Consider the following 20,902-nt stretch of genomic DNA (forward strand, 5'->3'; position numbering starts at 1 on the left):
TTTATTTGTAACTGGTACATCTGACTCAGATTCTTACTCTTATTTTAATTCTGCACTGACTTCATTGGAGTCTGCAGGGGTGTGTAAATCAGGACGGAGCATCACCCTGAGCCTGGTGGCAATGAGATGTGTGTGATAACTTCACAAGTGAAGAAAGTAAAATAAACACACTAATTCCACCCTTTGATTCGCTCTGGGTGGCAGTGTGCCGAATGGTTCCTTGTGCCGTATGGTAGGTTTTTATATCTAGCTCATGCTTCTGGGCAGGAAGGAGGACTTGATTCATAAATTTTTATTTGCCTTAAAAGAATAAACATCATAAACATCTGCTGGAATTAACCAAGAAAAACTAGCTAGCTGAGGTAAACCTTTGGGTCTGTGGGTGTCCAGTCTGCATTGATTAGTAAAGAGCTCTGCATTTGGTCTGAGTTATGCAAGTGGGCTTTCCAAATCCCACTTATCTCTTTGTGCCCATTTCGTAGAGAATTTAAATCTTACAGACATTTGGGTATCTAAGCATTTTTTTTTTCCAAAGAGGAAAATTACCTAACGTAGGCTATTTAGGGTAATAGTGCTTAGAGCTTAATGAACATCATCTAATTAATCCCCTCATCCCAATGAATTTGAAGAAATGTGTGTCAGTACTGTTGTAATGTCATGAAGTGATGTCAAATTTACATTATCTTCAGAATATAGGGTTGGAGTCTTAGCTGGTGTAAATCAGCATAACTCCACTGAAGACAATGGAGTTACCCCAAGTTACACCAGCTGAGAATCTGGCTCACAATATCCTGAGTCCAGTTTAAAATCCCGAGGCTTCCTTCCTGCTTTCCATTCCAAGCCCATCATTCTCCTTTCCATTTCCATCTCTTATCCCTGTTGTGGCATGAGTGGACTGAGGAGAGCTGGCTATGATTCTCCTTGGTCTGTCAACTTTGCTGAAGAAGATCCCCTTCCCTTGTCCAGGGGAAAAGTCACTGCTAGGCCTCTAATTTAAGGTCTGGCCAATTTGGAGAATGACATACACTGGCTATTTAGAGGCCTACATGAGGCCCTGGGTTGGTGTCTGACGCGTTTTAGTGAACAAATATCACTTCACATAGGCCATTTGCTGGTACTATGTTGAGTCTATGTTGAAAGGGCATGAAGATGGAACAGTCATTCTCTTGAGGTGCTCCCTTCAGAATTGGGCTGAGATACTAGTGTGGGAGAAGCTTCTGGAAGAGGTGAGCAGAGGTGTGATAAGTCTTGTTCTGGTATAACCTGTGCTTTTGATTCCTGCACCTTTCTGAGGGGCTAGATGATGCATTATGAGACGGAAGGGTCTTCCTACCTTGAAGTCTGCTTTATACTCTTTAGCCCTTCCCTAGAAACCTATGAGCAGCTGGACTTTGCACCATGCAGCTAGTCCAGATTCACCCCTTTCTGCCTAAGCTTTCCTCCACCAGGGTTAGCTGTTACAAGGGGTCTTCAGGAAAAACCCTGGGGTTCCAGACCCTATTTCCTTTTGTGTCTGAGAGGAGATACCATCCTCTGTATGACTGGTTTGGAGCTAGTTGGATTGCCTGCTGTTGTGACTCGGCCATAGTTACAATGTGCCTAAATAGCGGATGCCTCAACACAGACTCTTTCACTGTGATTTGTCCTAGAGTCTGCCACTCTGTTACATGGCCCCTTCTTGGGGCCACCATCTTTTCATCAGAGGGAGACTGGGCAATATAAATACATCATTTGTAAACAATCAGCAGCCATCCTGAATGAGGTGGAGTCAGTTTTGGGTGACATGTGGTTTTCCCTCTGAGATCTGGGCTCGCGAGAATAAAACAAGGCTGATGCTATCAATGAAATAACTCTAATGCAGGGAATTGCTGATGTGTGTGTTAAGTTTCTCCACCATGTTAACGTAGGGCGTGTCTACATAAAGAGTTAGTGTGTAGCAAGCCAAGGTGTGAATCTCCCGCGCACTAGCTCCCCAAGCACTAGTTTGCTGCGTGGACATCACTACAGAGTACTAAAAGTTCCATAGTGCACTTTGCAGTGGGGGCCACATGGCGAGTTAGTGTGCAGCAAGCTAGTGTGCTATAGATTCACACTCTGGCTTGCAGCTCATTAGCTCTCCCTGTAGACAAGCTCTAGTATTGTGTCACATCCATCATCTGAACACCTTTAATTTTTAGGGGTGGCTAGAGGGGATGGGAGATGTTAATGCTCAGAGACTAGATTAATTTTGTGTGCCATTTACTGCAGCTTAAAATCAATGGAACTAACTCTTCCCTTTCTTCTGTCCAGGTTACAAATTGATTGGAAGCCATTCCGGTGTGAAGCTTTGTCGGTGGACAAAGGTACCTTTTTATTTTTTTTTTAAGGTTGCAAAACTAACAAAAATAAACATCTAGAGACCTAAATCAGGTGTGACCCTTCTCTGTCCAAAATAACCGTTTGAAAATATATTCCCTGTAACCAAACCTTAAGCTGTCTATTATAATGTCACTTTGCATTTTGATTTATTAAATCCCTGCTGTGAAGAGTAGAAATATGATTTACGCCAAGAAGTTGGAGCCACTCTCTAGTAGTCTCACTTTCTGCGGCTTATTCCTGTTGTTGTTGTTGCTCCTGTCTGCAGTAATATATAGCATGAAAAAGTAATTGGGCAGATTGCTTGCACCACAGAGGCAAGATCTTCTAAAGCAAAGATGACACCTTCCATTGTAATAGCTGTAGCAGGGTATTCAGACCAGTTTGTCCTTTAACTGATGTTTCTGGTTTTCTGTGGTTGTACTGCCTTGTCCTTGTCTCCTAACAGAGAATATTATGAATTTTGCAAATTCAGGATATATTTTACTAAAACTTTCTCAGAATTATAAACTCTAGGATTAAGCACTTTTAGTGAACATGATGACACATCTTTAATTCTGGAGTCGTGGCATTGATAAGTTCCTGGTGTGTCTGTTTTTGACGCATGATTAGCGTGGTCTGTTTTGAAAAGAACTCTTTGAATTATGATTACCAACATGGGTGGCTGAATCTAGTTTTTACTGAAATGCCTGACGGAGAAGTCTCACATCACAATATCTGCACCTCTGAATGGTTTAAAGTGCACCCTGCCGTACTGTCATGAATGTTTTGTAAGGCATATTGATCCTGGTAATGCTTTTGGTGACCACTGCATCGATGGCAAAAAGTGGCCTGTAAAATTACTTTTAAAAATGTTCCTTCTGTGGTTTTTAACATACTAGCAGGTAGCGAAAAACTTAAAGAAAAAGTCTTCCGATTTTGTCAGTGCCGCAAATGAGAGCGAAGAATAGAGAACTGATTTGTTTTAAAGTGCCATCGCTTCAAGCAATATTACATAAAACCCATTAAAAAGTATAGAACTACAATTTGGGAATGGATGGGGGCAGTACGTAGTTATTCTGAAGTGTGTGGTATAGATCTGGTCTACATTACCAGTTTCAGACAGTATCTTAATTGATTTTAATTTAAACCAGTGGAAAGCAGAAGTAGGCCTAAGGTTTATTAAAGAAAACAAGCTGTACAGTGCCATCTTAACTAATTAGACGTATTTATGCTTTGCCATATTACAGAAGAGAATTGGCAGGTATGAAAAATGTGTATTTCTGGGCATCTCAGAATATCCATCTGCACGATCTGGCTCTCTTAGATGATGTGCATCTTCTCAAATCCATACATATGGCATTGGGCAGGGACTGTGTTTTTGTTCTGTGTTGTTCTGTACAGCAAGCCCAAGCAAGGGCTCCAAGGACTCCTAGGTGCTACGATAATACAAAAAGTACTTTAATACCTGTTTGAAGGCAGGGGGCACAATCACCTTTTTTAACTCTTTTTTAAAAAAATCACTAAGTGCGTAATTATACTGTAATGGTTAGGCATTAGCTGTATTTTCTTTTTCTCTAAGAGGATGAAACTTTAATTTCAATCACCGGGGCTTTTAGATTAAAAGGGTTTGGTTTAAAAGTTAATCCATTATATTCCTCTCTCCCTCTTGATAGTGATAGCAATCCTTTCCCATTTGTTGTTGTTGATCTGATGTGTTGTGCCAAAAAACAAAACAAAACAAAAAAAAACAATCTCTGTCCCAAGCAACATACATTCTAAATAGACTGCAAATTCCTACGGGAACAGTGGTTCTCCAACTTTTGTATTGGTGACCTCTGTCACACAGCAAGCCTTTGAATGCAACCCCTGCATATAAATTAAAAACACATTTAAAAAAAATATTTAACACTACTATAAATGCTGGAGGTGAAGAAGGGTTGTGGAGGCTGATAGCTCGCGATTCCCCAAGTAATAACCTTGCAACTCCCAAAGGGGTCACGACCCCCAGTTTGAGAACCGCTTGGATAGATGCTGCAAACCCAGGCTTAAGGAGATAATGCAGTCCTCCTGGAACAGACTCCTGGTGTAAAAGAGGGTTTCTATTATTTAAATTAGGATTGAGAAAGAAGCAGTTTTTTAGGAGAATTAAAACAAGTGGATGTTTAATAAGGTAGCCTTTAAATTGGTTTTTGTTACTATTTGTAGTAACTTTTTACAAGAAAGTTACCTTAAGTTTACAGCTAAGTGGCTTGACCTGTTGGTTATTGATAGTGAGTATTTTTGTAAGGCTAAAAGCTTTAATAACAGATGTGGTGGGGTATGATACTATTCAAGAAAAAATTATGTTTAAGCTACAGAATTGTTTGTTGTTTCCTTCCTGTAAAGGAGAGTCATGAATTTCCCAGCACTGAGGTAAACTTTTTATATAGGCACATACATAAGCTGCTGTAGTGTACACTGATCTGCTTGCCATGAATTTTCTCAAATAGACTATATCTGTCATTATTGTGACCTACTGCATACATTTAACCTGGCTTGTGGAATCTGTCCATGGATGGATTTGAATGAACATCAAAGTGGCTGATGATTGAAACTGCAGATCTGTTAGGGGAACAAATAACCATACAGCATTTATATGACCGTATTAAAAACAAAAATGATGCAAAACTTGAAGAAATGCCTGTAAAGATGTTTGGGTGTTGCTGTATTATAGTTAATACAGCACTGGGGACTTGATCTCCATTCCAATGCATTGACTTTGCTGTGGATTCTTTGGCAAAAGGAAGCTTAATTTAAGCAGCCTTATTGGTATTCAGGTTACTGGGCTAATTAGTCACAGGTATAAGTCTCTAGTGAAGTCAGTTACACTGGAATTTTCATATGTTCATAGGTTGTAAAGCCAGAAGGGAACCATTGTGATAATCTAGCTTGATCTCCTGTATAATGGGAGTAAGAATTAAGTTTGATCCATTGTCTTATTTCTTTCTATGAAGGAAGCTGAAATATGGCCAGAGTTGTCAAATCTTGTTTTTCTACATTATTTTGCTTTTTGCATCATTTGGTTGCAAACTGTGTGTTAAACTTCTATGTGGCTTTTTTCCCCTTTCTGTTTCTAGTCTATGCTGCGAGGTAGAGGAGGCTGCTACAAACATACTTTTTATGGCATTGAAAGTCACCGCTGCATGGAGACCACACCGAGCCTGGCTTGTGCAAACAAATGTGTGTTTTGCTGGAGGTAAAGTACTGATGATGATTTACTTTGGGGACTGTGATTCTATCATTTGGTGAATTAATTGGAGTGTTTATAATCTCCTGGATTCTTAGCATGAGAGAAAGACCTGCTTGCAATTCTGTGAACTCAGCATACCTATTTTAAAAAAAACCTCAAACAATAATTCCAAATATTAAATCGGATTTGTTACATGCTGACAATCTGCTGAGTGCTGTGTACACACACTTAGTAACACATAGCCTAGATATTGCAACTGGACATGTGCTTACACATGGAGATCCAGTTGCAGGGTCAGTACCTCAATGCCCTTCTTATTACAGTTGCAAATGGGAGGTTTTTAAGTTTAAGGTGTTTCATTACCAAAGATTGCTAAATTTTGCATCCAGAGTAAGAAAATATTAATATGATGATAAATGTGGTTTAATAGCCCTCTTTAATTTTTAATTTATTTATATGACATTTTAAAAAGATATTTTTAAAAGATCCTTTTATAGTTCCTGAGAATTTGGTGGAGGGATTAATTCAGTGTATGTTCTTGCTGTTTCGATAGTGAGGGTGGGAATAATTTCAAAAGCATCCTTGAGTTTCCAAAGAATTTTTCATCTGGAAAGATGACATTTAAGCTATAAAGGAGCTAGCCAAGAAACTGAACATGCTGTGCTTTACTTTGCAGCTAGTTTTTTCTTGCAATGTTAAGTCCACTGGAAAAAATACCAAGCACTAATAAGTCATCTCGGAACCTGATTCAGTTGAAAAAAATGAGTGAACTTCCCCATGGTGCAGGGTCACAGAAGTGTTAAATAAATGTGTTCATATGTTTTAGATTGTATGAAACTGGGTCTCTCTTTTGTGTGCGCTCGCATGCCAAAGTGCCAGTCCCAAGATGGATGGTCTTGTTAATCGTCCCTTGAGGGGCGTGAGCTTGTCGGAAGCTGAAATTTAAGATAATACCTGAACTAGCACTCCTTACTCAGGCAAAAATTTCATAGTATTCAGCAGGAATTTTTTTGCCTGAGTAGGGAGGGCCAGGTAAGCCTGGTGGGAAAGAACATAACCCTCAGTATAAATAAAAACACTGAAGTGAAAATGTGATGGATAGGAGGAGTTGAAAGTTATTTCAACTTCTCAACTGTTCGTTCTTTTTCTATCCCATTAACTAATTCAATACTGTTCAAACTGTACTTAGCTTGGGTATTATTTCTCCCCAAGAGCACATAGACAGACACCATTCATTTTCATATTCTGCCAGCATGCTGGACATCTCAAGATCATCCTGTGAAAACAGCTGTATCCCCCTGAGTGTCAGTTGTTTCCACTATTCTGATAGTCTGTAAATTTAAGAGTAAAAGTATTTTAAATAACAGTCCCAGTGCAGACCGATTGATGTCATTTTGAAAAGGACTTTGAAGATAACTACAATGTAAATGCTAAGTTCAAGCATTCTGTACTGGCCATCCTATTTAAATCTACACTTGAGCCTTAATTGGTACTGTAATCCTAAACAGGCTCTCCACACCTCATGGTTTGAAAGGACACCGTGAACTTCATATGGCATAGTTAATGGGTGTTATTTTCCCACTCTATTCTACAGTATGTCATAACTGTTCTGTAGCTAGGAAACAAAATGTGGTTTGTTTTTTTCTTTTTTCTCTTTTCAAGACTTCAGTTTGTAATGGTGCAGTTAATTCTGCAATGGTTACTGTGCCATTAGGAGTGATTTTGATGTGTGTGTAATTGTGTATCCAATCCCAACACAGATGGGGCGTATCATAAACGTAAAATAGAAAGCAATAAAACCACCCAAACGGAGCTTTTTGGTACCTCATATTCTACTACAGAAAATTTAATACCGTTCCCCTCCAAAACAATCCAACTACAGTATTTTCTATCAGCAGGAGTCTGTGTCTTGAAGTATGGGGCTGAATTAGAGACGCCAAGGGAGAGTAAATTTGGAAGTATGATAATTGGGATAAATCGTCGAGTGTGACACCCGCCATATGACTCTAACTCATAGCTCTGTGGAGCCATTTGTCACTTTTTAAAATAATGCTGGAAATGGAGTAGCACTAATGAATAGTAATGCTGGAAAACGGATTTTGCTAATGGTGACAAACTGAGTGCAAGGAAATCACTTTCTAGAGGACTCTGCTGAAAAACATTCTAGGTTATTTGCTTTGGATGAAATGGGTCTAATTAGTAAGCTCTTCGGTATGAACAGGAGGAGTGTCTCTTCAGCTGTCAGGTCAGGTGCAGTTAAAAACACGGATACAGGTGCAAAAAACAGATGTGTAGCAAATTTCAGTGATCTAGGGTCATCCCTACCTCTTTCTGACCAGTTTTTTGGGGGACCTAGGTACAGCCTAGGTAGTCCAGTGGTTAGGTCACTAGCCTAAGACTTGGAAGACCAGGTTTAATTCCTTACTGCACCACAGAGTCCCTGTGTGACCTTGGGCAAGTCACTTAGTTTCTGTGCCTCAGTTACCCATCTGTAAAATGGGGATAATGGCGTTGCCCTGCCTCATAGGGCTATTTTGGGGATAGATACATTCCAGGTTGTGAGGTGCCCAGATACTGTGGTAACAAGGAGCCCCGACTGGTGGAACAGGCAGGCTCAGTGGTACTCCAGTACATCAGGTGGCACCCCGGAGTGGAGGGTAACCCATCACATTTACCATCTGTGCTGTTGGAGACTCATGTGGTAATGGTTTTGTATCCAATGCTAGTAAAATACTTGTAATATGTATTTCCCTCCTGACTGGCCCTGTCAGCTAGCTCTACACACTCCCTCCTCACTGGGTTTCAGAGCCCAGGTTCCAGCCTGAGCCTGAATATCTATACTGCTATTGTTAGCCCTGTAGTATGAGCCTGAGTCAATTGACCTGGGCTCTGAGACTTGCTGCCGCAGTGTTTTTTTTTTTTTTTTTTTATGGTATAGACATACCCATAGAAGTAAATGATGACTGTCCCACCCCCACTCCTCTGGCAAGACATGGCTATAGTTTGGCTGTCTTCACTCAAGATGGGCGCTGGCTAGCATTGGTTATGATACTCGTCATCCTAAAGCCCATATGCATGAGTGTGGCCATGGCTTGGCCCTTGGCACGTTAAACTCTGCAGCTTTGGTCCCTTTTTTAAAAAGTGTGGTTTGGCTCACTCCATCATCCGTGGAGGCATTATGCCTTGTGTAGATATAATGCCCTGCACTGGTGAAAGGAAGCAATTAGGGGTGGTCTGTCTTCAATACCACTTCCATTCAGAGACAGGCAAGATTAAACTTGGCCCAGGATTTCCTAAGCGCAGTGTACACGTTGTCATATGCTAATACTGTAGTCTCTTCACAGGGCTCAGGGATAATATGCGTGTTTTTTAAGGGCTTATTCATGTCTTAGTGAAGTGAGTAGGAGTTGGCAATGGGAGCAGGAACAAACCTTTAATTATTATAATACATAAATATCCCAAACTAATAATTCACTTTACCACAAAAAAATAAAAAGGTAGTTGGTCACCATCCATTATTGCTCTCAATCTGTCCACTGTATTTGTTGTGTCTCTTCAGCTTAATTGTCTAAATGGAAAAATTTAAGTGATCAAATCTTTTAATCAGTTAGAGGAAGCGTACAGACTGAGTTTTCCGACACTGTGCATATTCTGTCACGATTACTTAGGAGATCACTAAGCAAACCTGATTTGATTATATCCTTTGGCTGAGTGTCTAAAACCCAATCAATTACTGTGGAGAGATGAAGCAGTTAAATAAGATTTCAATGAATAGGTTTTATTATTTTGTCTTTGAGTAGGAGGCAACCAGAATAAAATACCATAGAAAAATTGCTCTTATTTCTTCCTTTAACACTACATTGATTACAGCTGTGTCTAAATGCTCAGTCTTCCGCTAGTACAGCAACCTGAAATTTCGTGGCTTGAACTCCTCAGGGATGGATTTCCTTACCGTAATACTTGAATATCTGTATTGCCAACTCACAGTGTTCAAAGAGCAAGAGTCAGGCCCCCAGAAATAATGAAATTTTCAAAGGAGATACATTGTGAGTTTTTGGGTTCTCAAGGTTTTCTGTGCAGTTGGGAGGGTAAGAAACTTACCTTTTAAAAACCAAAAGCAGACTTTCATCTAATAACTTGACTCCAGAAGCTGGGGCTTTTAGAGAAGCATCGAATATCATGATAAAATCACAAAAGTTAGCAACACTGGAATGTAATAGAATTACATTAAATAGAATTGGAGCCTGTAAGCTGGAGAAGGCCCCTCCCATCGCCAAACAACCTACTCATTTTAATAAGTGAAGTCATCTTCCTGTAGGGGTTTGTTCTGTTAACAAAAATAGGGTAATTCAAAATTAGCATTACCTAAACCCTAGCTTTAGCCTTCTCCCCAGGCTTGATTTGTCCTCTAGTTTGTTTTCCATAAGACCGGACTGTCCCAGCCCCTACCTTCCTTTGCAGGTCCCACTGGCTCAGCAATAAGGACCCTACAGGGTTTCAGCACCTGTGTGACAATGGATAAAGGTGCTTGTTAACTCCCCATGCATAAGAGGGTTCCCTGCCTATCACATGGGTAACCTGGGGGGGGCTAAAGCAGAGGTGCAGCTATCCAGAGAAAGGGTGTATTTCTTTCCTCTCGGCTTGCTGCAGTCTTGAACGATGGGTAGTGGCTGTGACAGAGTGTTCCAACCAGCTTTGGTCTTGTTTTTAATTTGTATGTATTAATAAAGCCCGTCTTGAGGAAAGAGACTTGGGCTGAATGGTAGCATGGGGCTTTAGTTTATCTTCCCCTATTGCCAGGTGAGGGACCGGGAGAATTCTGTCACAGGGTCTAATTCTGGATTCCTTCCACAGATACAGTTCAATTGACTTCAAACATGAGGGTAAGCTGGATGGTGTGCAAAATACATAGCTTGGGTTTGATGCCAGCAATAAATGGTGGAAACTTAAACATGCTAACAAAAAGGTTATTTGAATGGAGAGCAGAGAATACCTTCCACAGCCCCATAGGTACAGTGGCTTCCACCTCCATTTTGTAGCAACTTCTTTATGAGGTGCTCAGTTCGGTACAAATACCTAAATATATCCTTCCTTGTCAAGTCCAGGCAATATAGGGTGGGGAATAGGTCTCACTATATGTACAATAGTACTCTCCACTTAGATAGCATTTTCCGCATGAGTGCCCTGCAAAGTAAGGAGTATTATTATCTCTATTGTATAGAAGGGGAGGCTGAGCTACAGCAAATGGAAATAATTTGCTTAGGGTCACATAGTGAGTAAACAGTAACATGTATCCAAAAAGTCCTCTAAACCCAGGCAGTCTGGTCCAGTGGACAGGATACTGTATTGGGACTTGGCATCTATTCTTGGCTCTGCCACTGACTTACTGGATGACCTTGGGCAAGTCACTTTACCTCTCTGCTTCAGTTTTTCCCGTCTGTGAAATGGGGATAATGATACTTTCCTCCTTTGTATGGACAAAAACACTTTTGTAAAGCTAGGTGGTATCATTATTGAGATACCTTTCCCTCAACATTAATTTCCCAGTCTCAACCGCATACTGGTACTGAAATCCATACTTTTCATCACTCTCACTCTTGTATCTCAAAATCATGATGTTTGATATCTCGTACCTTTTATGTTCATGGTGTTCTCTGTGACAGTAAAGCTTTTGTGATACAGTACTGTGGTATCAGTAATGAATATTGTTATGAGCTGGTGAAGCATTGTTATGGGTTGAGTAAAAACCTTGTTGAGATTGATTTTTTCTTACAGTTATCTTAAATACAGGATGGATTCATACCCACCAATCACAAGCCACTACCTAAGACAAAAGGGTTAGGTGACCCTGCCCAGGAGTTTTGGACTAGGTGGGTGGAGGGGTTTTGCTGAGTGTTGTTTTTGGGTGGGTGTGAGGGATGGCAGAACAGACAGAGGCGTTGAGGTGAAAAAGCAAGAAAGCTGAGCAGTAGCCTCTGAGCATAGTGTGTGACCCTGGGAAAAGACAGAGTGCTTTTGGGTCTGTTGTTTAAAAAGGTTTGGGGCTGTAAGCGAAGAAATTGCTCTTTTGGTTTTTGATTCCTTCTATGCTCAGAGAAGCAGGACTCTGTACTTTCCTTGTAAATAAACAAGATTGAACCAAAGAAAATACCAGACTCCATCAATGTCTGCTTCCAACTGGAACATCCTCAGGGCCCTGAACTATGGCTAGGCGCTCGGGTCAAAAAGATACAACAATATAATAAAGCTATTGGAAACACCGTGATCACTTCCCTCCACTAATTATTGCATGTGGTTGGTGAAATGTCACTCAGTCTTGCCAATCCTTTTTTGACAGAATGCTAGAAACAGTCTTTTGAGTTGATTTTGAAGGAGAAGCTTCCATGTCTCCTCATTCTTGTTAAGTGGGGAGCAGTTGTTGTGTTCATTGCAATACATATTTCCTTAGGGAAAGAATATTAGATACACTAGGCTAAATTCTGAGAGGTACTTGTTTTCTTAATGCATTGAAAAGGTCTATATTAGAAAAAGCACGTTCTACCAAATTACGTGGTTCCTAAACCCAGCTCTTTCCCCTCCTCATCTCAGCCCCCAAAATAAAACTAACAAAAAGGAAATATGTACCGCAAAACCATCTTTGCTGACAGAGTAAAAGTGTTGCTGCTGATAGAAGCTAAGGGTGGATAAATGACATTGAGAGTTAGGAGCAAACCAGGAATATGTTCTAGGAGTCTTGACTTTCAATCCCCAACGACTAGACCATACTTCCCCATAGTGTCTGTAGAAGCTTCCTATTGCTGGGTCTCCCAATCTGAGTTACCAAGGCAGGCAGACGCTGGCAGTTCAATTTTTTGTGTGCTATTTGTTTCTTTATAATGGACTGGGCTACTTTTTCACAGTGGAAAATAACTCCTTGTTCTGTAAAGGTTTGCAGTAAATCCACTGACCTTTTTTCCATTTTAAGCAAATAGTGCTTATGGAACTTGCCCATGGTAGTAAACTAGTGATTGCTTCATCGTAAATATTTACACCATAGGAGCATTCATCTTCCTGGGAAAAAGTTATGATTAATTGCCAGGGTCCTTTGGGTAGTATTGGTAAATGATATAGGTAGATCAAGGGCCTGATGAGAATACAAATAAGGTTCACTTGTAGGCCACGCTGATTTGCTGACGGACCGCTAGAATGATCTGAAAACTCCCTGTTGTGTTCAGGTGATGTCTTTCATCAGTTTCTCATAGCAGTACACTATAGCACTCATGCCTTATATTTCAGAGTAGCAGAGCAGTCTCTTAAATGAATATGTTTTGAATGTGAAAGTTCTCTAATACAATAGGATTTTTTCCCCTTTGTTTTGAGTATGGTGTGTTAGTGTGGGAAGGGGAAGAAAGTCCCCCATGATTACCTGCTTGAGACCTGAGTAACTAGTCGGGCACATGTTCTAGGACACCTTATAGCCTGCTGGTGAATGAAAAGGTGAGAGTGAATGATTGGCTTTGGCAATAACTAGGAAATGCAATCTCCAAAGCCATGAAATATGCTTTGTGTCCCCATTAAAACTCCATACTCCAAATAAGCCACTTGTAGACATGACCTAGTGTGTTTATTAAACAGTTAGTGTGTTAAAAAATTCAAGGCCTGTGAGACGCTCATAATTTATGGGTGTCCAGAGTCCATCAAGGAAGGATCTATTGACTTTCTGCCAAGTCACCCTATTAAATATGCATGGTACAAGTGATGGAGTTAAACATGTATGAGTTGAATAAATACCTTATAATAGAATGTAAGAGTTGTATGAATGCCTTATAATGCTTTTTGGAGAAACTCTAGAAGAATAAAGCTGCTTTTGATTGAGATTCACTTTTATTTATGTATCTTCCCTTTGTGAGAAGTTAAAGATGCTTCAGGCATCAGTGCATGAATTTGTTCTTTACCTGAACGAGAAGGATATTTGGCCCAAACAGGCACTTTGGCCTTGTGCTAGGTTGAGAATCAATTAGTTTGGTTCAGTCAAAGTGTGAGGTTGAAGGGTTTTTCTCACTTAGATCCCTTTGACTTGGTGGAAGTCTTTTGATTAACTCAATGGGCTTTCAGTCAGGCCCTTAATTCTGGCCCGCGATCTCTTCCTTCCCTCTTTTAGCCACATATTAGATATTAGGCATGAGCTCTATGTAGCTGGAAGATTACAGGAGGAAGACGTGGCCTTGAAGACTATAGAAGAGTAATATCAGAGTCTGAGTTCTGCAGGTCAAAAACCACTTGTCTGAAATGCTCCTGATATCAGCTCTCCCTTGAGCAGCATTTTGTACAGTAACCGGAACTGTGAATGCTGTATGGATAGAAGGTGTGATCCTGTATTCCTTGCTCAGTGTTTTAATCCATCAGTGCCATTGCGTGAGATCCAGTAGGGTATTTTGTTCCCTCTACAGCGCTTTAAATTTCTTCTGAGAGCTGTACTGAAATTGATGGTGCAAGTGCTCAAATGAGAGAACAAACAGGCAGCCTTGTGAATACACAGGCAGCCTTTGTGAATTTCAGATTGGTTCAAAACATGAACAGAAGATGGGGGAATGCACAAGATTAGAGGAGAAACTTCCATTTTTGGCCTTCTGTTTTCAAACACACTGTATTATTTTTAGAAGAGGCACAGAAGTGTGTGCGCGTGTATTTTCTTTCTTTTTTTTTTTTTGTTTATACCAAGTTAACCCCACTGAATTCAGTGGAGTTACTCCACTGTTGTAACAGAGAACAGAATCAAGCCCATTGTCTAGGACCCCTTTCTGTGTTGTTACTGGTATGCACAACATGAATCACTTGTAGTAAAGGGAAATCATGAGGGATGTTCTACCTTTTTGTCTGGGAGTTAAGAGTCTGGGAGATGCCTTTGGAGTTTTGCACAGTTGAGTTTCGATCGATTTATAGTATATCTGGAAAACTAAGGTAGAGGGTGAAATATAATTGCAGGTGCCTGGCCTGTGGAAAAATAATCAGTACAGGCGAATCTGAGTACAGCTGCTGAGATATTGATATAAATGCTTTCTTTGGGTGGTTGGGCTTTCCTGACTCTGAGCAAGCTGCTGCACTGTGGTCTTACTCCAGCTGTGTCTCAAATGATTGACTGATTGTTTTGTTTGCCGCTTACTTCAGTGCGGAGAACTAGTACTTTGTTAGGTTTCAATACTTTAAAAAAAAAAATCTTATAAGTAACCAGAGAAGGCCTCACCTCAATAAACCTAGGAAATTAACTGGATCCGTCATAAATGCATCTCTGATCTATTGCAAGTTGCACTGTCCTTTTTTTTTTATATTGAATAACAAAGTCTGCTCTTGTCCATTTTACACTGGAACTCACAGAAAGGGTAAGGCTATTGTGTTAGAAACACATCACTTCATTTTCAGTTGAGGATAGCATCTGTACCTTCAATATTCGGCTAAATGGCCTGGGACCTGCCTCCTTGAGTGTGTCATACTGCCGCAGCTGCACTCCATTGGAGATTCTAGAGCTGGATCCCCTTGATTTTAATAGAGGCATGGTTGGAGGCAGAGTGTTCCCTTGGCTGCTGAAGAAACTTTTGCCCATCGTCCAGAATAGTTAGATTTATGGCTTTCAAAATGTACTGCAAGGCCCACCTTTCTGCCTGGGGAGAGGAGAAATTGAGGCATGGGCAGTGGGTAGCATAGGCAGGGGAATGCTGTGCCTCTGCAAACAGCCTGGTGTGGCCCCATCCACGCTCTGCCCCCAGGCCACCTCTTGCCTGCTTCCAGTTACCTTTCCGCTCTTCTGTGGCCAAGAGGCGGGGGCAGGCAGGCTGGTGCTGGTGTGCACAAGGCTTGGGGCTAGGGCTGAGGGCACTCCAGCCACGCCCACCCGGTGTGCTGGGTTTGGGGACACTCCCGTTGCCCAGCGCTGGGGCTGGGGGCTTTCCGGATGTGCTGCCCGCACAGCACGCTGCAGGGCCGGTGGTCGCAGGGGGGGTGTGCTCTGGGCTCCAGCCAGGGGGCAGGGGACCTCAGGCAGAGCAGGAGCAGCCAGGGACTAGCCTCCCCCAACACCGTGTTCACCCATCGGCCATGAAATGAGGGCTGATGGAGCTGGCTGCTTTGTTAGAAAAGTCCCATATATTTATTGGGTTGTGCGAGGGTTGGAGTTGTATTGGGGATTTGCAGCTGGCTTTTGTTTTGTTTTTTTAATAATGTCAGAGGTGCAAAGATTGGCAGGTGGGCTCATTCTTGTGTGTTACAAATCACAATAAAAAAATCAATATTTCTCTCTTCAGGCATCATACAAATCCAGTGGGCACAGAATGGCGGTGGAAAATGGACCAACCTGAAATGATCTTGCGAGAGGCTATTGAAAACCACCAGAGCTTGATCAAGCAATTTAAAGGTAATTTAAATGTATTTTTTTTAATGAAGCTGTTAAGCGGGAATCAGAACAGACACTAACTAATAATGTGTGGAGCAAAAAGTTTCTAGAACACTAGAAAAAAAAGATGAGACTAATAAGGGCCCTCAAGCGTACGTAACTGTGAAATTTTTATGGCACATTATTTATTGTCGTTTTTCCCCAGGTGATTTGTCTTGTTTACGTCATTAGAACTCAGGATCAGCCTCTGGGCTGCTAGTTTCTGCCATGAAAGAGCTATCTCATATATGATAACAGGGGTAAGATATATGGTTTGTGGACAGAGGCCCCACAATGGGTGGGGACAGACTGGGTGACTACAAATCTTGACCTTGCTGTATAAAAGGTAAGGAGAGGTAAGAATGGAAAGGAGCTGTCCATTAACCTGAGCAGAAGGAGTGCCATAGATAGAGCCTCATTGGAATGAGATCCGCAGGGTATTGGCTGCATTTTCTCTCATGTTTCACAGTAGCAGCTGTGTTAGTCTGTATTTGCAAAAAGAAAAGGAGTACTTGTGGCACCTTAGAGACTAACCACAAGTACTCCTTTTCTGTTTTCTCTCATGTTTATGTACCTGGTTTCTGCACTTGAGGGTCTGATTCCCCCTGAAGTACTTGGCACCCAGAACTCCAGCTGGAGTCAATAGGAGCTGCAGGTGCTCAGCACCTCTGGAAATCAGCCCACCTGAATGTGTAACCTGGAATCTTCTTGGCTTTGTTTCCCGTATGGGCTACTCATTAGCTCACATCCTTTTTCAGATACAGAAAATTAGTTACCTTGCCATGGTCAACACTTGTGCACAAGAAAAGCCAACCGATTTGACAAGAAAACTCTGACAAGAAATAAGCTCTTTCTTATTGACTGTTTAGATTGTGACTGCGTCAGGAGTCAAATGAAGCATCTGTAAAATGTGCAAGTCGAGCCTTTGTCTTGGATGTCATTGGGTAACCCATCTGTCTATCATGGCTGAGCATGGAACGCGCCCAATGGATGAGAAACGTGACAGGCAGAAACTTTTTTCAGCAGTATGGAGTGATCCTGTCTAGTTCATTGGTGTTCTCTCTTATGTAAACCCAGCTTGAGTTAGGCAAAGTCGGTCCTGCCTTCCTTTTTCGTTAAGTTGCTGATTTAAATCCTGTTATGTTTTGGACGAGACAGTTTCTTAGGATCTTGATGAACTAGATATTCATGGCCTGATTCTAATGGAGAGGGCCAGGGATGGTGGGACCTGGGCTGTGGGGCTGGAGTGGGATAGAAGAGCTGGTCTTTGTTGCTGGAATGAAGTGAGGGGATTGTGGGTGCAGGGTGGCACTGTGGCTAGAATGGGTTCTCCTTGCTCCACCCCCACCCTGACATAGCTTCCAGCCACAGAATTCTCCATTGTGTAAATTAGAGAGGGAGAGAGAGAGAGAGAGAGAGAGATCTTATTGATTGATTGGCTGCTGAAGGGGACAGGGGCAGGATAATTTATTTGGTGGATACTTTTTTCAGGTAGTGACTAGTAAACCCCATTGCCCTTCACAAAGGTGGACACTGCATAGTAATAATAATTAAATCAATCAATCCTCCCACCCTCTCCCACTCCAGAAAAGCAGGTACCTTTGGTATTGCAGTCCTGGATTTGTAACGAAGTGTGCCCTGAAAATCTAGGTGCTGTTAGAGGTGGGGAGGGGAAGGTCGCTTATCTGGGTGTTTCTGATGTGTTTAAACAAGATCCTTAATACAGTACTATAATGCTGGTACAGTGTGAACAGGGAAGTTTGGTCCCTAATGTTCATTATGCCTAAGCATTGCAGCTCAAGGGGAATGTGATATTAAAGTCACAAAGAGCTGAGGTGGTGGAAGAGTGAGCACCGTAGATCTGAAAGCGAGCTCATCCACAGGAAATGGGAAGTTGAATGTGGTCATTATGTTTAGTTATTAAGTGTATGGGAGTTCATGTGCTTCTTAACATGCCCATGTACTCACTGGGAATAACCCTGAACTAGCATATCATTTATGCTGGTCAAAATGATTGCTTATAAAACCTCAATACCCCACCATTTTGTATGTAGTGCATGCCATATTGGACAATAACTGTCGTAGGAAAATTTTTAGAGAATTTAAAAATGTGCTGTTGGGATTATTTTTTATTTCCCTCTGCCTGTAAGCCTGGTGCCTTGGTCACTATTATCCAATAGCGTAGGGTTAATAAGGGAAGGGAAATTAAGCTAAATGCATCCCAGAATAACTTTGAGACATGGAAATGTCATGACTTTAATGTCTGATATCTTTGCTCCTTCCAGAACCAGAAGAAAGTGCTGTTTGTCCCATTGTAAATCTGCGATTCTCCTTTCCAGTGGGGTAAAATTCCCATTTTGAGTCCTGGAGGGTCCCTGTGAGTAGACATTATTAGAGCTATCATGGGCTCAGGACTAAATCTAACTCATTTTAAATGCACTAAACTTCCTGGTTCTGGTCACAGACCAACTTCTCTGTTTAAGGTTGACGCTGTATCCTCAAACGCCTTTCTTTATCTTGACGTTGCAGTCTAGTGGGTAATTTTCTGTACCATTTGAGCTGCAGCGTCTAGGCAACATGAGGTGAGGTGAGGACTGTGGTTTCCAGCCATAACTCTTTTTTAAAATTCTTAGTATATTATTCAAATGCATCAAGGCACCTCAGGCCAATATAAAGTGACATCTTCAGAATAGAAATTTGAATTGGCTTGCTTCTTATTCCTAGTGAAATGAGTTCACGTGCAGACGCAGAAGCTCAGGGAGCTGGTAATGGATGGGATAGAGCACTCTTCGTTCCCAGATTGCTAGTATGAATCTGGCTCATGTTATTAGGAGCTAAAAGCACTTATATCTGGTGACTGTTCCATGGGATAGCTATAGCTGGTAGCCTTATTGTTGCTACCTTCTCACTTGGAAGTGGTCCTTGCAACCCAGGGATGAGGCAATGTTTGTGTGTTAACAGGTCTTTTGTCTCAGGAAATGTCTTAAAGCAGATGGTATTGGTGACGAATACTGATTTGCAATGGAATATTGTTGCTGTGTTAAATGAAATGTGGGCCTTTGTTTTCGTGTGAAATGCACAAACTACTTTCAGCTCTGAGGGAGGAGGAACATAACTTGTTCATTTCTTCTTAAAGAAAGGCTTATGGTTCTTGGTTTTGTTCCCTTGTTCCTATTCCTTCACGTGTGCTTTATTGAGGACTTATGTGTGGGCGAGAGACTATTCTATACAGTGTACTAAAATATTGCTTTTGTTGTTTATACAGGTTCATTGTATACACAGTGAGCGGCGTCCTCTGTTGGTGCAAAGCAATGTTAGGGCATTGACTTCAATGATGCCATGTTAATTTACACCACCTGCGGATCTGGCTCAGTAGCTTCAGTCATCAGTCCCATTTTCTTGATCTTGACACAATGAAAATCTTAAAATGAGTAGCCGCACAGGTGGATTGGCTCAAGTACATGATGGTTCAGAAGGGTTGCTTACAAATTGGTGTTCAGTTACTGGAGGGTAAAATGTTGGTTTTGGTTTTTTTTTGTTTTGGTTTTTTTAAAGGATTAACCAATCTTCTTTCCCTGTGATGGACAGCAGATTTTCATCATTCACTTTACTCTCTCCCCCGTTTCCAACGAATATCCAAGATGTGCTGTTTGTGTAGGTTTTGCATGAATTCTTTTCAGAGTAGCCGCTGTGTTAGTCTGTATCTGCAAAAAGAAAAGCAGTACTTGGTGCCACAAGTACTCCTTTTCTTTTTATGAATTATTTCGTAAATTCTTTTCCCACCGCACTCTTCTCCCCACCTCTCTCTTTTTTCCAGGTGTGCCAGGGGTGAGAGTAGATCGCTTCGAAGAAGGGATGGTGGTGAAACACTGTGCGCTGTCTCTGGTGGGAGAGCCGATTATGTACCCGGAAATCAACACGTTCTTAAAACTGCTGCACCAGCACAACATCTCCAGCTTCCTGGTTACAAACGCACAGTTCCCTGTGGAGATTAGGTGAGAATCCTATGAAGTGTTTTGTTTTTTTTTTAATGGATTTTGTCTTGTTCTAAAGAGTTGGTGTTGTATGGTGTGCTTATATTTTATCATAGTGGAAATACACAATGCCACAGTCTGCATGACAAATAGCCATGAAAATTATTGCTCAGAATCTGCCTGGGTCATAGTTTTAGTCTCTCTGGGCTCGTTTCCCGCCCTCTTCCTTCTCTTCTCCACACCAATGTACATTTACTTTATTATTTTTTTTCTGTGCCTCTTAAATTCAGTGCAATTACTTTGAATACAGGCAGTATAACCAAACGTCCATTCCGGAAGGTTCTGGAGATACCTAAAGTCTATAAGAATAAAACAAATGAAATGCAAATTGTGTTTTGCTTTTGGTGTTGCAATTGAGTAAAGGAAGGGAGTGTTTCTCATAAACAGACCGCAAATTAAAGCTCATGAGTTCTATTCCCAGTTCACTTGCTCGCTTCCTTGTGACCTTGGGCAATTCACTCACTTCTTCTCTCAGTATTCCCACCTGCAAAAGGTAATTAGTCATTTTTATCTAACCACTCAGAGGGAGTTGTGAAATTTAATATTTGTAAAGCATTTTCAGATACTTTGATTAAAGGTCCTGGGTGAATTAAAAGTATTATTTGTCTCTTTTGAGAGTGCTTGACACCTGTTTAACCAAAAATCAGAACAGCAGTGAAAAACTTGCTGCTAATGTTCAGACCCTGTCTTCAGCTCCCACAACTTGGGGTGGGGAGAGGGAGGAAGAGCACTTCGAAAGGCATTAGTTAACAGCATAGGCCCAAATTCCTCTCTGGTGGAACACTAGCAGTGTCACTGGAGGGTACAGCCGCGATGGCTTTGGTGTGTTATATTTCCCACAATTTCTAATTCCAGGTGAATAGGACATTCCATTTGTTGCAAAATAATAATTTACAC

At 41.3% G+C, this 20,902-nt stretch overlaps 1 protein-coding gene across 3 annotated transcripts in view; it reads left to right on the plus strand.

Annotated features, from left to right (window-relative positions):
• The window catches only part of LOC311532528 (S-adenosyl-L-methionine-dependent tRNA 4-demethylwyosine synthase TYW1-like), a 119,484-nt gene that overhangs the window by 30,309 nt on the left and 68,273 nt on the right, over positions 1-20,902 (plus strand). For all 3 annotated transcript variants that reach the window (XM_084651056.1, XM_084651054.1, XM_084651055.1), the window contains exons 10-13: positions 2,290-2,342; positions 5,454-5,572; positions 15,844-15,953; positions 19,789-19,966. In XM_084651056.1, coding sequence (XP_084507182.1) covers positions 2,290-2,342; positions 5,454-5,572; positions 15,844-15,953; positions 19,789-19,966 — 460 coding nt within the window. The remainder of the gene's footprint in view (positions 1-2,289; positions 2,343-5,453; positions 5,573-15,843; positions 15,954-19,788; positions 19,967-20,902) is intronic.

The sequence above is a fragment of the Lepidochelys olivacea genome (assembly GCF_965140295.1).
Source record: "Lepidochelys olivacea isolate rLepOli2 genome assembly, chromosome: 17".
In the NCBI taxonomy this organism is placed as follows: Eukaryota; Metazoa; Chordata; order Testudines; family Cheloniidae; genus Lepidochelys; species Lepidochelys olivacea.